Genomic DNA, 22,162 nt, shown 5'->3' with positions numbered 1-22,162 from the left:
CACCCGGCTACCAATGCTGTCCAGAGAAAACTATTCTATTAAAACAAGAAAGGTGGAAAAGATGGAGATGAAGGGTCTAAACTACCAGATGAGGGGCTGGGGGTTGGCCTGTGTTCATGAGTAAAGTGTGTCTCGTGTGTGTTAGTGACTGATCTGCATTTTTGAAGTGTGTGATTAATGTCCCTCTATAGCTGGGGAGACCCCATGGTGAGGGAAATGCCTGAGGGGTTAATATTAACTCTCCCTTTTTAAGCGTGCGTGCATGCATGCATGCACACACACACACACACACACACACACACACACACACACACACACACACACACACACACACACACACACACACACACCATCAGATCAGATATCAATTAAGAACACAACCTGGCACAATAAATTCCTTTTTTCTATGAATTAATTGAAATGAATTAATTGAATCGTCTCGGTCTGTGGTCACAACTCTAGTCTCAGCTTATGCCCTGCCCAGAGCACTATCTGGATGGTCAGTCGATACCTGGACCTAACCAAGATGAAGAACATCTCCATACCTTAATAAATTAGAAATCCTAACCCAAACAATCCTTTATCGAGTCGTGTTTTTGCCTTAACCAAACCAAATCTTAACCACAGCAATGTCAGTGTCGGATTGAATGACCATGTAAATTCCCAGTCAGCAGGTATTAGCAAATATATTTGAACTCTGCATCCTTAATCACAAAGCACGAAAGACAAAATATAAATGACACTCGACAATGGCGCAAAACATGTTCCAAATCCTGCCTGTGTACCTGCCTGCGTGCGTGCGTGCGTGCGTGCGTGCGTGCGTGCGTGCGTGCGTGCGTCAAACAGACACACAGTCTTGCAGATCTTCATACACTCATGACACAGACAGAGGAGAGAGACAAAGACGGTGATGTAACCTGGTTGCTACATTTTGATAAAGTCCCGACCTCACACCACCATGTGTGGCCCAAAGGCTCTTTTCAGACGTCCCAAACACAGCAAAAGAAGAGGAAAAGAGTCTCTGCAGATACTGCCACACATTTAACTAGTGGGTCATAAGTAATGGTTGACGATTTTTTTTTATTTTTTATGATTCTATACATTGCTTATAAGCAAAATGGTGCATATTATACGTTAACTATTTTTACATAAATACATTCGTTTGGTTGAGTTTGTTGAACAGCACACTGCCTAAGAAACTCAATTCAGAGCAAAAGAAAGCATCCCACTCGAATAACACACAAGCTACAGCTTACTTACAAAGCAAGACTGCCCCCTTGTGTTTAAAAATATGAATGACATCAGTTCTACAGAATGGTATTAAAAAATATATTATTTACCATTTCAGCTGTTCATTTACTTTCATTCCACCGCTCTAAAATAAATCACATCCATCTATCTATCTTAATATTACTCTATTAGCAGTAACATTCTAGTATGGTTGTTATTTGAATTGTAATTCACTGACAATCAGTCAATAGACTTATTACAAACCATCACAAATGAATAATCTCTCACCGGTCATCTTGTATCCGCTGGCAGCTAGCTGTCCGGCCATGTACTCTCCATCTGAGTTGTTATGACTGCAGCCCCACGTTTTCATCCAGATTTTTTGGGTGCCAGGGATCAAACTAAAAATGAACAACAATGAAATATGTTATTGTTACATAATGTGTGGAAATTTTAAAAAAATGAATAGCTAGAACTAATGTTATTTCACAAAACAGATGAAGACCTACGTTTTGTGTAGTGGGACAGACTGTTAAGGTGCTTTCACCTAACCTGTTCTATTTAGTCAGGAGGGAAAGTGTTAAATGCAACTGTGGTGCAGACAAATCACATGATTTAGTGATAATGGATATGATATCATACGATATGGGGGGGGGGGTCATGATACATGAGGAAGTGAAAAAAGCATAATTTTGCATTTCACCGATAAAAAGTGAGTGAAACATACAACCTTTGTCATATTACCTTAAGGTGGCTCTCCTATTTTTACTTGTCCATCATTATTGATAACATATGAGGACCAGTGGCAACTTAAACTAACAAAGCTCACAATTCAATCAAGTATTTCTTTATATGGTCTATGAGCCACTAGAAAAGTTAAATATAAACAAGGAGCAATAAAATACTGTAAGACTTTCTGGCTGTCACCAGAATGTTGTTTTCCCCAACAGACCCATGTAGCCCCGATGATGCAGAATGATATTATACACATACCTGTCAGCGTGGAGCTCCTCGTGGCTCAGAGGCTCTTTCTTCTTCCTGGACCTTGGCATGATGCTCTTTCTAGCAGACTGTCTCTCGTGAGGAGTAGGGTCGCTAGAGGACACCATGTCCTCAATGTCATCAATCACAGAGTCACAGGCGGACGGCATGGTGGTCTGAAAATGAGACAGAGCCAGCGTCAGCACAGCATTATTCTATACATTGTCTATACATCGTCTAATCAAATAAAATGTAATAAAACAAAACCAAAAATGATTTATTACATTGATTATCACTTCATTTTTGTCTAAACTCTGGGCAATGAATAAGATGATGTAAGATGTGATAGAGGCTTTGAATTGACGAGCATAAATGTTGAAAAATATCAGAATGACCGGGAGTATTATTAAATGAAAAGATATTACATCATCACAGTAGTATCACAGCAGAGTACTGCTGTAAAATAAAAAAATAGTATTTTGTTTTTAATTAATCTGTTTTTTCTCAGTTAATCAATTGTTCATTTGGTCAATAATACATCCGGAAACTGTGACGGGCTATTTCTGAAGTCATCGATGTTTTGTTTTGTCTAGCCAACAGTCCAAAATTAAAAGATATTTGGCTAATTAAATAATCAAATTTTCACATTTGAGAAAATAATAATATATATATAGAACAATTGAAATGCAAAGATATTAACAAACTATTGTTGAATCCAAAAGTAGGTTATGTAGAATAATAATGTCCTTAATTCTAATAAAAAAAAGAAATCACTCCAGATACACACCTGGAATATGTCACACTGGTGATTAAAATTGAGATGCAATATGACAGTTCTCTCTATAAGTAGTGTGCTGCTTCTTTACTGTACATCTTGAGTAAATGTTCTCTAAAAGTGGAGATGTCATGTTAGTAAGGAAAGGTATGTTAAATTCATTTGGCGTTCCATTTTTAAAAAACATACCTAAACTGTAGAGAATTCATTACCTTGATCAATGAATATGACATCCTCATGATGATTAGAGCAGAGCACCTGTTTCTACTGACACACCTGAGTTAATTAGGCTATTCCATATACAAATACATGTTCGACAGATGTTGATATTGTTATGGTTTATCATTCTCCTGTCCTAGCCCAACAGTGCAAAATGTGTTTCATATTTCAATTTAATTCCTCTTTCATTGCAAATATGCCAGAAGCTACATGAGTGACAGGAAGAAAAAAAAACGAAAAAAGTAAGCAGCTCAAGCCTGCAAATTGCTGAGACGTTAAACCTATAACGTTGATGTGCTTTCTTGTACTTTGCGCTGACATAACCGAAAACCACATGATACTATAGCTTCTCACTTACCAGGTTTGTCGTATAACTGAATTTTGCTTTCTAACTAACTAACATAAGTTAGCTAGTATTCCCCTCGACTTCACCACTGCTGTTGACATTACATAGAAAGCTAACTAGCTACACAATCATAGGTATTGTGTAGAATACAATATAAACTAAATAAATATAAACTAAATAACTAGCATTTACGTTAGTAACGTTAAAGTAACCTACCCAACATATGTAACGTTAGTATTTTATTAAATTACGCTCAACTTTCACCTCTAACCTAACAGCACGCATGAATGTTGACCAATACAAATTAGAAACAACTGTGAAAATGTCTAATTTGACAGATACCTAGCAAGCTAGAGTTTAATTCTGTTGGGTTACATGAGCAAGCTAGCTATTAGCTTGGCTAGCCTCATTAGCTAGCCACTACCCACGTGCCCTTATTTTGGACATCCAGACCCCTTAAGACACTGTATAAATACCTTACCTGAGACGCGATGTGGTTATTGGTTCAGAGAAAAACGAATTCCGATAAAAGGGTGTTTTAGAAATTGAATGTTTTTATTATTTACACCATCAAAACAGTTGTCACAACTCTCAGACCGCCATACTTGTACGTAGTTACGGTGTGTAAAGAGGGACAAACTAGTCACGTGCGCATTTTACGCGACTGGCGTTAATGCATCATTTGTGCCCATGCAATTCGAGGCATGCAATTAAACTGCGCGATAAATGGTTTATAATACACATACATACATATATATATGTATATATAGATACATATATATATATATATATATATATATATATATATATATATATATATATACGTATATATATATACATATATATATATATATATATATATACGTATATATATATATACATATATATGTATATATATATATATATATACGTATATATATATATACATATATACGTATATATATATATATATATACGTATATATACGTATATATATGTATATATATACGTATATACGTATATACGTATATATATATATATATATATATATATATATATATATATATATATATATATATATATATATACATACATATACAGTGCTGTGAAAAAGTATTTGCCCCCTTCCTGGTTTCTTATTTTTTTGCATATTTGTCACACTTAAATGTTTCAGATCATCAAACAAATTTTAATATTAGACAAAGATAACCCGAGTAAATACAAAATGCAGTTTTTAAATGATGATTTAATTTATTAAGGGAGAAAAGCTATCCAAACCTACTTGGCCCTATGTGAAAAAGTAATTGCCCCCTAAACCTAATAACTGGTTTTGTCACCCTTGGCGGCAACAATTGCAATCCAGCGTTTGCGATAACTGGTAATGAGTCTTTCACATCGCTGTGGAAGAATTTTGGCCCACTCTTCTTTGCAGAATTGTTTTAATTCAGCCACAATAGAGGGTTTTTGATCAGAAACGGCTTGTTTAAGGTCATGCCACAGCATCTCAATCAGATTTAAGTCCAGACTTTGACTAGGCCACTCCAAAACCTTCATTTTGCTTTTTTTGAGCCATTCAGAGGTGGACTTGCTGGTGTGTTTCGGATCATTGTTCTGCTGCATAACCAAAGTGCACTTGAGTTTGAGGTCACGAACTGATGGCCGGACATTCTCTTTCAGGATGTTCTGGTAGAGAGCAGAATTCATGGTTCCATAAATTATGGCAAGTCGTTCAGGTCCTGAAGCTGCAAAGCAGCCCCAGACCATCACACTACCACCACCATGTGTGACTGTTGGTATGATGTTGTTCTTATGAAATGCTGTGTCAGTATTACGCCAGATGTAACGGGACGCACACCTTCCAAAAAGTTCAACTTTTGTCTCGTCAGTCCACAGAATATTTGCCCAAAAGTCTTGGGGATCATCAAGATGTTTTTGGTAAATGTGAGACGAGCCTTTGTGTTCTTTTTGGTCAGCAGTGACTTTCGCCTTGGAACTCTCCCATGGGTGCTATTTCTGCCCAGTCTCTTTCTTATTGTTGAATCATGAACACTGACCTTAACTGAGGCGACTGAGGCCTGCAGTTCTTTAGATGTTGTTCTGGGGTCTTTCCAGACTGATTCATGTCAGTTACTTTGTTTCTCATCTGTTCTTGAATTTCTTTACATCGCGGCATGATGTGTTGCTTTTAGAGATCTTTTAGCCTACTTCACTATGTCAGACAGGTTCTATTTAAGTGATTTCTTGATTCAACAGGTCTGGCAGTAATCAGGCCTGGGTGTGGCTCGTGAAATTAAACTCAGCTTTCCAAAAAATCAGTTCATTCATGATTTATCAAGGGGGGGCAATTACTTTTTCACATAGGGCCAAGTAGGTTTGGATAGCTTTTCTCCCTTAATAAAAGAAATCATCATTTGGAAACTGCATTTTGTATTTACTCGGGTTATCTTTGTCTAATATTAAAATTTGTTTGATGATCTGAAACATTTAAGTGTGACAAATATGCAAAACAATAAGAAACCAGGAAGGGGGCAAATACTTTTTCACAGCACTGTACATATATATATATATATATATATACACATACATACATACATACATACATACATACATACATACATACATACATACATATATATATATATATATATATATATATATATATATATATATATATATACATATATATACATACATACATACATATATATATATATATATATATATATATATATATATATATACATACATACATACATATATATATATATATATATATACATATATATACATACATACATACATATATATATATATATATATATATATATATATACATACATACATACATACATACATACATACATACATATACATATATATATATACATATATATACATATACATATATATATATATATATATATATATATATATATATATATATATATACATATACATATATACATACATACATATATATATATACATACATACATATATATATATACATACATACATATATATATACATACATACACGCATATATATACATTCATATGTATATATAGACAGTCATCCCTGAAGACAAAATCAACACATTTCCATATTCATATTGCCTTTATTCAAATGTTCAATTACAAACACCCAGAGTACAAAAACAAATCCATTTACCCCCCCCCCCTCCCCCCAACAAATGCAACTCAACTTCTTCATTTGACAGATGTTAAAGAAACTTGTATAACTGAATAACATACATCAAATAAGTTTACCTTCAACATTCAACAGCACACCGATACTTTCACCCATGCATTCAAATTTCGTTGTGATATGAGTTTTTCTTTCTGTAATTAGTGGAAACAGGCAACAATATCATCATTTTACAGTCAATTCTTTCCTATGAAATAGCTAACATTTCACATAACCGTTACAGAATATTTACCGATCAGTATATTGTATTTGGTAACAGCTTAAGAATAACTGTAGGAAAATAGCAGGTACAACAGTGCTGTTTCAATCTTCACTACAGTTAACACCACATTTAGCCTAATGATGTGATTCTGTAAGGTCTAGTCACATGAATCCCGCATTAGAAATGAAGGAGCTGTAATCATGTCACCCATAATGTATATTTCAGACTCACCGGCAATGACACAAGCTTAAACGGTGCATTAAAATCTTTAACATTCCATTAAATACCCATGGAAAGGTACATTCTTCCCAAAAATCATGTTTCCATCATGTCGACCAGATTCTGGCCGCTTGAAATCGATGGAGGAAAACATAATTACCTTTGTAAATGGTCTTAGAAAAACTGAGGTTAGTGGACCAAATGGGGAAAATATTTAGCTTGATTTTCTCCAAAAATACATATAAAACACATGGATATAAATATGCCTATAGGGAGATTGTGTTGTCATTCAGAGCATTTCTGTGCATTTAAGTCAAATTTTACATTCACTTACAGCAGCACTAATTAAGCTAAATGCTGACTTAGAAACTGTATCTTCTCCTCAACTGAATGGGTGAAGTTCATGTTAATGGTTAGTTTTTGATTTTAGGTAATTGTTGCAACAGGCAATACTCTCCATGGAAAAAGAATTGGCAGAAAAGCAAAAAAAAAAGTGTCACGACTCCCTCACATCATTCCAAAAATAAAACGGACACACGGTGTCAGAGAAGCAACCCCCCCACACTCTTCAGCAGAGGACACAAGTCACTGATAATGGTTCAGTGGTGTATATAGACATGGCAATGTCTCCTAAAGGCCAGTAAACCGCAGATAGGCCAACTGCGAAACATTGAATGTGTACTCATTTTTGTGTCAAAGAGATGAAAACAAAACGTAAATAACTTATGGGGGAAAAAGATTGAAAACAAAACCAAAAAAAAAAACATATCGCAAGTTTTCCGCTTTTCTACAAATTAAATGTGTACCCCAATATTCAAATGTAAGATTCAACAGCATGAGAACAGTTTAAGAGCAAAGGCATACTCATTAAATCAGGGCATGAGTGAAATCTCACATGAATCAAAAGAGAAAAGTGTGATGTAATATCCAACATCACATCTAAATAATACAAGGGGAATTTCTATGAAAAAGGGGAATTCAAAGACTCATACACACTATGGCATTCGCCTCTATGCCCTATTACTATAGTCAGACATTAAGTGAGAGGTAGCCTACAGTACCTTGTGCACTGAAAAATTTAGAAAACTGTACATCAATTTACACATGGCAGGCTAATCTTTCACATTACTCACACATGCTGCACACACAATTACTCAAGCACACATCAATCAGGGCAAGAAAAGTTTACACTAACAGCAGCAATATCACCTGCGACCGCAGGTTTCTCTAGATTGAAAGCCAGGGTTTCAGACGAGATGTTTGCGTTACGCTATTATAAGGGATGTCATCAAACACAAGCTTTCTGAAGCTATCAGAAGTGAACTGCAATGGTGTTGCAAATACCACAACAAAAACACATCCCTAAAGCTTTGTTCAGCAAGTCCTCCAGCTGGCTTTTCTTGATCAACCACTGTTGAGGACTCAGTGGCCCTACACAGCAGTATTACCAAGGCGACCATGAAACATGGCTTGTTGCACTGTATTCGCTCAATTTACAAAACAGGGTCTATTAGTCTTTTTTTTTTTTTTCTCTCTCTTTTTTGTGTAAATATCATGGTTATGGGCCCTTCATTACATGCTGAAGCCTAAAGCAGTGACCCCTGGCCACTTGTTGCTTAGATGACCTGGATATCATTAGTTATTTCTACAGTATTAAAATCTATTAAAAAAGTCAACACTTATTAAACCTAAAAAGACAAACACGCCGATCCTCTCTCCTACACTGCTTTTAGTAGACACAGTAGACAGCGTGCAGTGATAAGTGGTTCAAGGTCCAATTTGACCACTCTAACCACAGTAGAATTTCACAGCACATAGTCCACGTGAGGAGGCATTAGGGTAAGTTTGGTTATGGCAGCTTCTGCTGATGAAGATGAAGGGTTAGGTGAAAAGCAGCAAGAAAGTGGAAGTTTGGGTCCTGATTTCACAAAGTATCAATAAGAGTACGAGTTAGAGATGACGTCTGAGCTTGCATATCATGTGTGCCAACGTGCCAGGCTTATACAAGTACATCAGGTGCTTAACCCCGCATTGCCCAGGTATGATGGCTTCTTTTTTTTTTTTATGCCGTTAGCACACGGGTCAGGTAAAGTTAAACATCAAAATGTCTGCTGTTCGCATGTTGAACATTTTTGCATTCATCAAACTGTTAATTTAATTACAAAGTATGAAGTTGCCCACACGATCAGCAGAGAACAGGCGGATCAGGTGGACAGATAACAAAGATCCCTTATTAAATTCTCCTACTAAATCCTTATGGAGGATATAGCACAAGAGAGACACGCTGTGTGCAAGGGGATCAAACAAATTATTAGCCATAAGGCATATTGTAAGTATTTTATACATTTAAAACTGGTGTGCACCCATCTCCTTCTAGAGTACACACCTTTTATTTGCATTGCCATTACGGTTTCCTTTTTGGGTAATCATGTCATGTGCACTCAAAAAACGTATATGAACTTCCTTGCGGCTCTCAATGCATCTAAATAATGCTTAAATGTACAAAATACTCATATTTTTAGTGACTTTATGATTATAGGCCCGAATGCCACAATGGGTAACCTGACAAGTGTCTGAGCAGGCACAGAGACAACCGAACCATAGGATAAGAACTGCTGTGGTTGTGAATGCTGTGTATCAAAACTGCATTTATTTTTATATTCAATTGAAATTTCTAAAATGTCCTACATTAGAACACACAAAATGCCTACTAACCGGTCAGCAGTATGAGCCTTATATCACAGATAATTGGTGTATAACAATGCATTCATTAGCCCCCACAGCACCTGGTATTAACACATCTGGATGAGTAAATGCATCACATGGCAACGAAAAGACCACGTGGATCTGTGTAATGCATATTTATGAGGGCTGGGTATCGCCACTAATTTCCCAAATTGATTGGATTCCGATTCACACGGTCAAAATTTGATTCCATATGGATTCGTCTAAGGATTATTTCAGTTACAATACCAATATTGCTTTGATATGAATGAGATTGCGACAGATCAAATGTATCATTAAAAATAGTAAAAGGCAGGGTTGGCAATCTCAAGAATCTAGCAAGAGTACGCAATATTTTTAAAATTATCTAACCGAAAAACACGGCCCAGTGGTGACAACTCTTTTTCAATTAAAGTAGCTAGCCGCACTAGCTTAAAAAAGTTAGTGCGGCTAGCTACAAGTTGCTCAGCCTTTAAGCTCACAGCTTGTTAAAGAATGTGGTGACGACAGGCAACCGATCACTACATTCAGGGCCGAATTAAACGGTTGGGCGTGCTTGTTACAGTCCTGCGACAGCGAATGATGCCGGATCTTTTTCTTTTCTGTCAAAGCATTTTGATTCATTGATTGCCGTCAGGACGTAATGAAAACGTAAACAAAAATATCAAAAACGCTTTTAAAGATTATCAACGCTGCCTTTAATGTTTAGAATTATTTAGCTGTTCTTGTGTGTGCGTGTGTGCGTGTGTGTGTGTGTGTGTGTGTGTGTGTGTGCGTGTGTGCGTGTGTGCGTTGACTGTTTGCAGGATCCTTCCAGATTAATCAGTTTTCCTCTTCCCTACTCTTGAGTATTCTACTGATGGTTTTTGGTGATCATATCTGTGCATCTCAGGTGCAATCACACTTGGCTTTTATGCTCACCCACGATGTGTACTGATGCCAGGTGGTGTAGGGGGGCGTTTTCCTTCGAGCTGTTCTATCTTTGTTGTTCTCTCCGTACAGTGACGTGAACCTCGCGTCACACACAGAGGTGGATATCCTCCCCCTCCAAATTTATACTTAACAAAACAAGCTTTAGGATGTCCCCCAACGCCCGGCTACACTGGAGGCCTTACACCGCCTGAGACAAAGAGTAATGGATAGGTCTCTACACTGACCAGTCGTGTCTTTTGAGTGAAATCTTGCAAGGCCATTTATCTCTCACACCATTAAAGAACATGGCATTTAGCCCTCAGTGATTCCTTTCCGTCTATTTAGAATTGGTTTCCACAAACTACAGTCAGTCACAGGCATCAAAACCCTCACTGAGTCTCCAGTCTCTCTCTCTCTCTCTCTCTCTCTCTCTCTCTCTCTCTCTCTCTCTCTCTCTCTCTCTCTCTCTCTCATTCTGAATGTGAATTTCTATTACCGAATGCTAGCTGCACAGGAGGTCATCCAGGCCGAGAGAGGGCATTTTATCAAAGTCACAGGCGTCAAACAAGTCGCTGATTCCCTGGTCGTCTCCCAAACCTAAAAGGTAGTCATCTTGGTCCAGAAGAGGAGGCCCAAGGTTTAGGAAAGGCCCCAGGGATGAAGGGATCTGGTCTTCTGTCTGCTGAAGAAGACTAGTGTAAGGGGACGAGATCGGAGAGAGAGTGGTGACGGAGACGGCTGAGGAAGAAGAAGGTGGAGCCAGGGCGGGGATGGCAGAATTGGACGAGCAAGTGGGACCTGTGAAAGAGAAGAGAATCAACTCGTTATTACCTCTGCATATCACGGATTGGAGTCACGGATCAGCACAAAAAAAAGGGAGCAAATATAACTTTTAGAGATGCCCAGATCACTACTGTTTTTAGCCGCCGATACTAATTGATCATCGTCATTGATGATCCACATTGGCAGAAATGGATCGCTTTTTTGTTTTGTTACAGCAGCTGGTCTACAAGGCTACGGACCATTGTTTATTTTATTGATTGAAATAAGTAGTTTAAATTATGTATAAGCTCCTTATAGCTTGTGTTAACAGGTTATAATACTCTAATATCTATTTTATATTGCTGTGAAAACTTCTTCACATAACTGGGTTGATTTGGCGTGGAAATGTGTTTTCTCACCAAAACTACATTTTTACATGATTACATTTGAAAATATCACGAGAACTTCATAATTTATCTTTGTCTAATACTCATTTTCACTGAAGAGAGCCTGAAAGCGTTATTATGTAACTGAATTGAACCTCGGTAAGTCAGCCGTTTGTGGTACTGCCACCGTTATTAGCTCTCCTCCTGTCAACTATAACACAGATTTGTTCTTCTCAATGTAACATTATCCGGGAACGGCGAATAAAAAGCATGAATGCCGATCTCCTGATCGCATATTTTTACTAAATATTTCCCGATCGCGGCCGTCAATAAAGTATTATTTCACACTATGATGGTAAAACTGTGTAATTAAGCCAAGATTGTGGTTTCAATCCCTCCAGCTTTGTCACGCACGCCTCTACCAGCCTGGAGAACTGTTCCGACGTTGTCGACATCTTTGTTTGAACCTTTACAGCCACAGCATTGCCAATGCCAATCAGTAATTAAATGTGGTACAATCCCCAGACTTTTAATCTCGTACCAGGAGCAGTTACATTTTTTCACATGTCCAAAGTGATGTTGTCCATGACAAGATGCAGTACAACATAAACAAAGTACCAAATTTGCATCAGTCTCAGTACTTTGAGTCTATATAGAGTCTAAACTGTATGTCTTAAAGGACCCTGTGTTGAACATAGAAAACAAAGTGGAAGTAGCAGAAAACTATCCACAGGAACTGAGATGCTTTGTAAATATCACACCATTCTATAAAAAAAATGTTTAAAAATGTTTTTAAACGTCCACAAGTTACATATAAAGGTCAGCCTCGTTTCTTTATCCTGAAAGAGAAAGTTGAATGTCAATCAATTCTTTTTGCACACCTCCGTCTATCGAGACAAACCTTGAAGGACTTTGAGGAAAGGTGAGTTCCCATTGATGTCCATGCCGCCGTCTTTTACAGGACTCCTGGGGTCATTCTCCTCATCTGGACACAGCAGGACTTCTATAGGACCCTTAGTGCTGGTCAGATGGATGGACAAACTCTAGAGAGAGGAAACAAATAAAAAATCATTTAAAAAAAAACAGACAGGACTGCACTTTATTAGAAAGACAGAGAGACTTAATTGAAAGATTAAAAACAAACAAATCTGCTTTCCATAAATGCAGCCTGTAAATGCTCTACCAATATATATAAGCCAACTGTACTGGACTGGATATACGTTGTGTATATGTGTACCAAATAAACTCAGTAACTCCGTAAAAATGTAATAGTATCATTCGTACTAATACTTTTTCATGTAACGTCAGAAGTGAATTTCCCCAAAAGTCCAACTGTTCCCTTAAGGGAAAAGCAAGTCAGGTGACAAGGTCAGATGACAAGTGAGCAAGAAGCAGAAGCTTCCTCTCGACAACCATGGCAGCTCCAGCTTGTGTGCTGTGCACGCGTGCACATACCTCATCAGGGTCTGGTACTTCTAGTTTGGTGTCTGTGGGCGCTTTGACGACGATAACAGTCTGGTCTCTGAGGTTTCCGAACTGTTTGATGTCTTGGTACGTTACATAGGCATATGTGGAGACGAAAGGGTTAAGGAAATAACACAACATTTTCAGTACATGTCAATACTAAACATACATGTATATGCAAGCCGGAAACTAACAAACAACAAACCTCCAAACTGCGTAAGTGATTCCTGTGCCATGCATTACACATGCTGGTGTTTTCATCTAGATGAGTTACGTAACATGTTATGCACCATAAAATAAAAAAAAACATATGCTTTATGTGACATATGTGTTACAGATAAGATGGTTTGTAAAATTTTTTAAAAAAAAGTAATGTTAGAATGGGTGTTTTCAAAAGACAGAGCTGGAAGATGAAGCCTTGCACATCGGCTTAAGATCTGGTATATTTTTAACTGATTCAGCTATTCCTAGAATACCAAAATCACATTGGTATCACCATGGTCCCACTCAGACAGGAATAAGCATGGTGTACAAACAATTTACACCGCCATCAATTTGGCAAAGAGCTATGAGAACATAGCTACAGGAGGTTTTAACACATGACGTCTCAACAAACAACAAAAGGATATTTCTGATTGCTTTGCAAGTCGCTCATGTGTCTCATATCCAAGCTGCATCTCTGGATGAGTTGTTCAAGCCTCTGCTCTTCTTCCCCCAGAGCAGAAACGTCTGCTGTTAGTCTCTGTCTCTGGCTCAGTGCCCCCTCTACCTCCAACAGACTACAGCCCCTGTGTGAGAGAGAGAGAGAGAGAGAGAGAGAGAGAGAGAGAGAGAGAGAGAGAGAGAGAGAGAGAGACCCTATATTAATGAATCTTATTCATGGTTTGAAATATTTGGTAGAAGAGCTTGATCGGCGAGAAAAGTGTCTAATCTGAGTTTTCTTTTAATTATAATTTTTGCTGGAGTCGGGATACCACAGGTGTGTGTTTCAAAGATATCTTCCCTGTGAGCAGACATTGCAGAGGATATTATTTTCAAGCAGAGGTTTGTATTTTCAATAAGGAGCACTGAAAATGTTTCGTCTGTATTAAAAAAAAAACAGAATGAAATTAAAATACACAGTTAAATGCTTTCTCACCGTCATTCGATACAAGATTAACGCAGCAGTTTGTCTGTGGGTATTTACAAGTTAGGTGACTGATATGGATTGAATTCATTTCAGCTACATCTAACCTTAGGCCAACCTCATCACATCCAAGAGGGTCCACACCGGGCCTCAACTAAAAGAGCAGAGTTACAGTACATCATAGCGGCGCAATGGATTGCAGTTTTGAGACGCAAATCTGATCAACAGGAAAAAAAGTAGCTGATAAAACTTTGAGATGCCCTGATCAGGTTTTTCGTCAATTTTGTCAGAGCAGCTGGAGTACAAGGCATTAGACTTTTTTTTCCCACCATCGTCCCAAAAATCAATTTCAACTGTCCCAAAGTCAGTGTACTATACACTAGGGCTGCACTTTAATATTAGACTATTCAGCAATTTGTTCATTGGCTAGGTATTTGTTTTTTTTATTTTGGTTTTTGGATAATTGTTGTTTGTACAACATGTATATTACACACATGCATGAAACACACCAAACTAAACTAAAAGACACGTGTTGCAGTGCTGTGCCGTCCATCCGAGCTGAGAACAGAGACGTGTCTGGCTGAGACGAGCCAGAGCCAGAGCCGCTGTTGTCGTGTCGGAGCACAACTCATGCGGGGCTCGGGCCAAAAGAGCTGAGCGGAAGCCTCAGCCGGCTGCACTACATAGGCGTAAAGAAGACGCATGGACTCGCCATGAAACAATCTGAGTGTTTTTGCTTTAATGAGTCGGTGCTGCCAACTACCGAGGGGTCAAAGCACTCCCTCGGTCACAGCTGTTAGCTCCGGTGCTGCCAACAACACCAGCTCCTTCCTGCCGATTTCTAACACGGATTTGTTGTTCACATTATCAGGGATCGGTGACTAGAAAGCATTAATGCCGAACTCCTGATCGCATATTTGTACTGAATATTGGCAGATAACGATTGGCAGTAAAACTTCATCTGACTCTATGATGGTTCAACTGTGTAATTAATCTGCATGCCAAACCGGGACAGAGGAGTGGGTGTGTTGGACCGCAGGGCAAAAATGACTCCTTAAAAATATGAAAACCAAGTATTTGAGTGTCAGAGTGAGCACTTACATCCACTGAATGTTGTTCTTTGATTTCTTCTTGATGAGGTGAATGCCTTCTAGTACATTGGTGATATCATACAGTCGCCTCTTCTGTACCTGAATGTAGAGGATACAGGTCTCATCAGTTACCCATTCAGTGGTTCATTTAACTGTGTTAATTACCAATCATAGCAAAAAAAACACAAAGATCCAAAACTTTTTCAAAGCCTTTTCTTATCTCTCTACATTTTTAGTATCCACGCTTAGAATTGTTCACCAGTTTCAGCAGCATCGCTAAAGAGATTTACATACAAGGTTTTCCTTCTTTTTCTTAGTTTTCTGATGAGCCTTTTTCTGTTTGGGTCTGAAATTACCTGTAAGGTTTCAGCGGCGAGGTTCAGGTCCAAGACACCATCAGAAGACTGAGCAAGAAGGTCCACAAACTTCTTCGTCAACAAGCCCAGGGAGGTGTCGTACCGAGTCTTCTCTGGGGGAGACTTGGGTGCTACAGTAGTGGAAAAGTAGAAGGAAACGAAAAATGAAAATGACAATGCATTTGTATTATTTGACATTGAATATTTGCAGGGAAAGTAAAACATAAAACTTCCTAATAGCAGTTAAACTCGGTAGGACAAAGCCCAAGTAAGTTGTGCGTTCGTCCATTAATTGAAAAAGTCAAGTCGCTCACGAGACATCAAAAAGCAGCAGCAGTAGAAAAGTGTGGTCATTTTGGGAAACTGGTGCGTTTTGTACTGGACAACATCGTTGCTTTAATTTAAGTGCAATGCAATGATGGGAAAACTGAGTCAGTCAAGAGATTCTGGAGGGAAATCAATCAGTCAGAATCAATGAGATTTTCATGAAGAGGGAAGCACAAGCTACTCTACAGGCCAAGGAACTAGTTGAAGTTGACCTGAACTCGAATCAATCACCAGCTGGAAAGGCTCCGAGTTAGATGTTTGCCAGCTGGACTTGTAAGTCAATTTCAATGGCTCTGTGTTGATAGCATCGGCTCCACTCATCAGAGGGCGACAGCATGTCATCTCTCTCACCCTCCAACACATCCTGTGGCTGGAATCAACAAGATAGTACACTGCTGCAGTGGCCGTATATCATGAAAACAACAACTGAGGTACACACTTTCTTTTCAAGTTTCAATTATCTTCTAGTCCAGTACGCCTTACAGGACACGCATGCAATACTTTTGAATTCATGCTGAGTGCCTGTTATTCCCATACATCAACTGTGAAATGATCCTGGTCACGGGCTGGGTCAAGCTCTATTGCACTTCGAGAGAGAATCAAGTGATTTTTTTTTTTTAACCGTTGATGAGAACGTCATCAGAATGAGCATCAAGTGTCCAATGTATCCAACAACTGTATGAGGCAGCTGAATAGAGGCTGTATTAAACTTGGTGTGGACCGCCTCTCACACAGAAAGACGCTTTATCATTGTTCTGTCAAATTGTGGGTAACATGTAGAAGCTGGCGGAGGGTTCCTTACTTCTGGGGGTCTTTAGCCGTGCCCCATTGGCCACCGCGGTCGCTCCTCTGCCTCTTGGAGTCCTGGCTGGTTCTGACTGGTACTGGTGGTCTGAGTCATCGAGCGCCAACCGCCTTTTTGCCTGGGGGGGGGGGAACGACACAAAAGTATGACTGTTATTTGGCAGGCATCTCATCTTTGAAGCCACCAGAGATTAAGTGTGATGTTAAATGCATCATTACTTTCATCTTATGTCTCCAGCATTAGAGTCCTCAACCATTTAAAATGTTAACCGAAAACGTTTATACATTGATAAAGACACAGCACATGGTACAGAAATTACAGCGTTAAGATTTCTTTTGGTCATTGAATGGGAGAGGTCATCACTCATCTTCGGTCTTTTCCATTTTAGTTTTGACAGTCGGCTTTCTTTCATTATTTCGGAGGAGCAGTCAAACCATGAAATAGCTATGAAATAGTTCAAAGACAAGAAGTTTTATTGTCATAATTCCAGCGTTACATGTTTAAACTGCTGGTCTTGTGATGTTGCGCAAATCCAGTGTTTGTGATTTCTTCTTTTCTGAACGCATTGGCCAAGACAAACCCACATAGCTCAAGAGTGAGTCACATCTATGGGTTTGATCACATTGCTGCACAGTAATGCCAGAGAAAGACAATACTAGTATACTTACAGACCAGATAACTAAATTAACCCAGGCACTTCAAATAGGAGATCCCAATCCACTGTTCCAAGAATTAAAAAAAAACAGTTTCCTGTACACTTTTCACAGAATATTCAAATCCAAATTTGAATGGCCTTCCAGAACAGTTTTGGGAGAATATGGTCTATCTGGATATAATCCAGCATTTTCACCACCTATGTTCACATTCATCTTCACTCCAAAGTTACAGGTTGCCAACGTCCAACATGTCAGTCAATGTATTATATTGTAGTGCTGGTGTAGCTTGACAAAGGTGAGTTATGTTCACTATATATGGTTTCAGCAGTAGTAGGCATCGTAAATGTCGGCCTCATCAACACTGTCGTACTGGACTCCATGTTTAAGAGCATTTAGGCTATGTTCAACACCTCAGGCCATTTAAAACTGCAGAAGTTGATTTGCCCGAGCCTAATAACTAACTCTGAAATACATTTGCTGTTTCTTCAGTGAAAAACGGAATACTTCTCCTTTCAGTAGCCGAAATTGGCATTTTAGTCATTGCTGTTAAACTGGATTGGGGCTTAGTGAATAGTCTCTTCAACCACGGGACCCTTGTAACTTCTGTGTTGGCGAGAATCCATCCTGTTTTAGTGTCTGAGCAACACACCAGTACCAGGGTGCTGGTGTAGTGCATTTCCCTCTAAATCCCATGTAGACGGGTTAAGTCACTTAATCACTCACTACATACATTACATAATTCAAGCATAGTAAACCCCAGAGATAATACTTTCGTGCTTAATCAAGCCCCAAGTCTGAGAAAGAATAATATGCCCTCTGTTGACAGTCAAAATGTCAGCCATTTTATATCAGCAGCTCCCCTCACCCCCTGCCTGGTCATGGCTACAGCCTGAGATACAGAGACTGGTTTAGTTCATGACAGATGAACAGCCATGAACAAACCAACACCCTGAGTGCTGCTGGAAACTATTGAGTGTGGTTTGTGCATGTTGAGAACACAGGAAACGTGCAATCAGTTCTACAGCAACAAACTCGAGTTTCACTTTACTTGGCATGAAAAGGCACCATAACGTTACACTTTATTAACAGATAAAGAGGACATTAAAAACACTTGTGCAAGATTAGGATCAAGGCCGCCAACGAGTAACGTTGTCCTCAATCAACACTGCTAACGTTACTAGCCTTGAAAGCTAACACATTTTCAAGCTTCATCCAAGTTGGCTTGCATCTTCAGAAACGACTGAGAGAAATATCTGTCGAGTAGTTTCACAACTGAAGTGAAGCTTTAGCTACGTATAACCCCACGTAGTCGCGTGTTTAGCCATTCGTGTCTCTTAGAAAGCTAAAAAAATTAGGTAACTAAGAGCCAAGCAGCTCTACAATCCCCCCCACCCCCAAATTAGGGCACCAGCAGCAGCCACTAGGCCACCGCTAACGTTACTCATCTCTTACCAATATTTCCATCTGGCTGCAAGGGTGAAGCGGACTCAAAACCACCACGAAGTTAGCATAGCACGCTATTAGATGACATGTCTACGTTTCTGTAAAAGCAAAACTAACTTAAACTCGACGTGTGCCTCCTCACAGTCAGCATACCACCCAACCAACCCACTTGAGTAACTTAGCTTAGCTAGGTAGTTAGTTAGCCACCTCGCTAGGTTGAGGGAATGCCCTGGCTAAGCAGCTAGCGTTAGCTGCCCGAACAACAAGCTCGGCTAGCCTAGCAAGCTAACATTTAGTCGGGTCTGTGGCTAGTTGTAGCAAGCCAAACATATTGAAACGAGCTGTGTAGATTATTACCGGCGGTCTCCCCAGAGTGGGTCGTTGTCCGGCTCCGTTTGCTGCAGCTTGTTGTGGAGTTGTGTAAATGTTGTTTATCTGAGGTTCAGATAAACACACATTTGATGTCTGTGTAACGTTGCAAGGCGGTGGGGTGGTTATTATTTGGATATACGTTGCGTTGGATTGACCGGCGTTTAAACGATCCGTGAGAGTTGTTAAAATGATATTATTGTCCAGAGGAGAGCCCCCAACCCCCGCTAAAATCACTTTGTCCGGAGCCGAGGAGATCCCTCTTCTCATCTTGCGTATTCGGGGTAACCCCTTTCTTGTCTCTGTACTTTCAAGCCCGTATGTCTGCTAATCCGCCGCAATAGTCACAAAAATAATCAGACCGAAGTAAAGATGACAGTCTGATGCATCGACTTTTGTAAAGTATTTTTCCTTAAGAAAGTGCATTTAGGCAGATGCAACGGATTAAAAAGTAGCGCAACTCTCGTTTCCCCCGTCTAGAAATGGCTTCAGGAAACGGCCTGATGAATGAAGGGATACGGTTTACGCGCTCAAGAGCCCTCCCGCGAAACTCAGATTTCCCGGGAAATTTTCAAACAGAATCTACATACTTGGCGCTATTGGTCTTCCGGAGAACAGTCCCCGCCCTTATTTCCAGCAATATTTGCCAATGACAGATCACGATTCGCTGCGCCACGTGTTCATTGGCAGTTGTAAACAGGCCGCGTCATCTGACGCGGCTTGCGCGTTGCCTGACAGGACGCTAAGCGGCGCAAGTGGCTGATTACTGGAGAGAAATGTCCAGCCCTTGCATTTACGTTCGGCCCCCTTTCTAAGGTCTGAGCTCTTGTATATCACAATGACAAAATGATCTTTGGGCATTGAATGCTGACCTCCTTCTATATAAAAGGTTGCTGTGATTGCAGATCAGTTGGTAAAACCAGTTGAGTGAAAAATGGAGTGACACTAACAACTTTAAAAATACATAATGCATCTTCCCCTATGTTCCTTTTTAAAATATGGTTTAATTTGAATGTTAATATAGTATTTATGTGTCATGTTTTTTGCACAGCTCCTCTGGGACACTGTAGGGCCTGTGTACTTTCTTGCAAAGCATGTTTTTTTGAAACATTTGATTGATGAATCAAGGCAAATCTTACCTGTGCTGTGCGTGAGCATAATGCTAGAAATGAACTCACCAGAAGGGCAGCTTAGCCATTTTAAATCAAATATATGTTTGACATTGCAAGAGCAGACCCACAGTGGCAAAATACATAAGCATCTGCATTTTCATCCACCAAAAGCTGAATATTTGCCAAAAATCATAATAACTTTGCTTAGATATGACATTGTCTTTCCACACCTCCACAAATTTGAAAGCTTTCCCAAGTTAGCTTACAAGTGACATAATATATCACTACATAAAATCCAATCCTGTGAAATCAATGTAGAAAAACAGCAATATAGTATCTTGTCCAGAATTGCCATTACAGACAACCAGTTCGTAAAACTAAAAATATATAAAAACTTGCAATACTTTTATCAGTGGGCCATATGTTTAATCACCATTGTTTCCTCCTTCTGCAATACAAAGGTGACTTAATTGATTTATCTAAACAAAAATCATCGAGTTCAACTGCAAGTACAATTCTGATATATTTCCTAATGTATAAGCTTAAAAAATAATATGTTTTTATACATTAACTAGGCAACAGTATTGCTTAAAATAATAACCACAACATTAAAATGCTGTGTACACATACATGCATAATAATAGGTTAATAATAATAATAATAAAACAGGCTATACAAACTGGAAGTGAAGGAGACATTATGCATAACAATTTACTTTACTTTTGATACTTCAGTAAATTTGCTAGTAATACCACTTGGCATATTGCACATCATAGTAACCCACATGATCAATAGGTCAGAAAGTACTGTATACCCTGTAAATAGATTAAGATTATTTCTGTTGGTATTATGACATACAGATTGAAGAGACATCCCTTCAGCTTGAGAATGCTGTAGCTCCAACATGGACCTTCAACCTCAAAGACTTTCCTAGCAAAAGATACTTCAGACTGTCATTGTGTAGCTGATCCTGACCTCACCCAACACGTTCTCACCACTGAGTGGTACAAGAGTGGACACTCACAGGAATCTATTAAATAGCACATTCATTGTTTAATATTAGGAAAGTCTAACATTCTAAGCTGAATTCTTAGCCAATGATCACTTTAAATATCATCCTTGGACTCCAAAAAGTGTTTTCCAGACAAAATCTGATATTTGGGCCTTAATTGTGACAAGGAGAAATAACCGCAAATAATGAACAAATATCGATTCCCATATGTCTCTCAGCCCTGCAAGTCACACGGTCTCTGAGGAAAGAGCATTGAATTGATTTTCCGCCAAGTTTGAAAGAGAGCCCAAATAATACCGGAAGTAACATGAAATGGCTTTCATATGTTTTTATTTTATTATTTGTATTTGTTGTATCTGTCCCAGTTAAACGTTCTACACACTCGCAAGTTTCTCCTTAACAATTATCTTTACTCTTGGTGCACTTTATTTGTTTTTCACATACAAGCACAAGATACAC

At 38.8% G+C, this 22,162-nt stretch overlaps 2 protein-coding genes across 3 annotated transcripts in view; both read right to left on the bottom strand.

The window, feature by feature from the left end:
• Positions 1–4,156, bottom strand: part of cdkal1 (CDK5 regulatory subunit associated protein 1-like 1) — a 213,284-nt gene extending 209,128 nt beyond the window's left edge. The window contains exons 1-3 of the mRNA XM_068736267.1: positions 4,033–4,156; positions 2,224–2,387; positions 1,519–1,631 (exon numbers count right to left, since the gene is read on the bottom strand). Coding sequence (XP_068592368.1) covers positions 1,519–1,631; positions 2,224–2,381 — 271 coding nt within the window. The 5' untranslated portion in view covers positions 2,382–2,387; positions 4,033–4,156. The remainder of the gene's footprint in view (positions 1–1,518; positions 1,632–2,223; positions 2,388–4,032) is intronic.
• Positions 4,157–6,652: 2,496 nt separating this feature from the next.
• LOC137891435 (transcription factor E2F3-like) lies at positions 6,653–20,045 on the bottom strand. Of its 2 annotated transcripts, none has more exons than XM_068736028.1 (8): positions 19,568–20,045; positions 17,109–17,229; positions 15,980–16,110; positions 15,634–15,722; positions 14,036–14,194; positions 13,398–13,512; positions 12,844–12,985; positions 6,653–11,592 (listed from the first exon to the last, which is right to left on the bottom strand). In XM_068736028.1, the coding sequence occupies exons 1-8, from the start codon at positions 19,847–19,849 to the stop codon at positions 11,297–11,299; spliced, it is 1,335 nt and encodes a 444-aa protein (XP_068592129.1). In that variant the 5' UTR covers positions 19,850–20,045; the 3' UTR covers positions 6,653–11,296. The 2 variants fall into 2 exon arrangements, with proteins under 2 accessions (XP_068592129.1, XP_068592130.1); XM_068736029.1 differs by lacking the exon at positions 19,568–20,045 and adding an exon at positions 19,220–19,379.
• Between the last annotated feature and the right edge of the window lie 2,117 nt (positions 20,046–22,162).

The sequence above is a fragment of the Cebidichthys violaceus genome, unplaced genomic scaffold, assembly GCF_023349555.1.
Source record: "Cebidichthys violaceus isolate CVI_PGR_0920_01 unplaced genomic scaffold, fCebVio1.0.p SCAF_7, whole genome shotgun sequence".
NCBI lineage: Eukaryota > Metazoa > Chordata > Actinopteri > Perciformes > Stichaeidae > Cebidichthys > Cebidichthys violaceus.
This window is presented reverse-complemented; position numbering and strand designations above follow the sequence as displayed.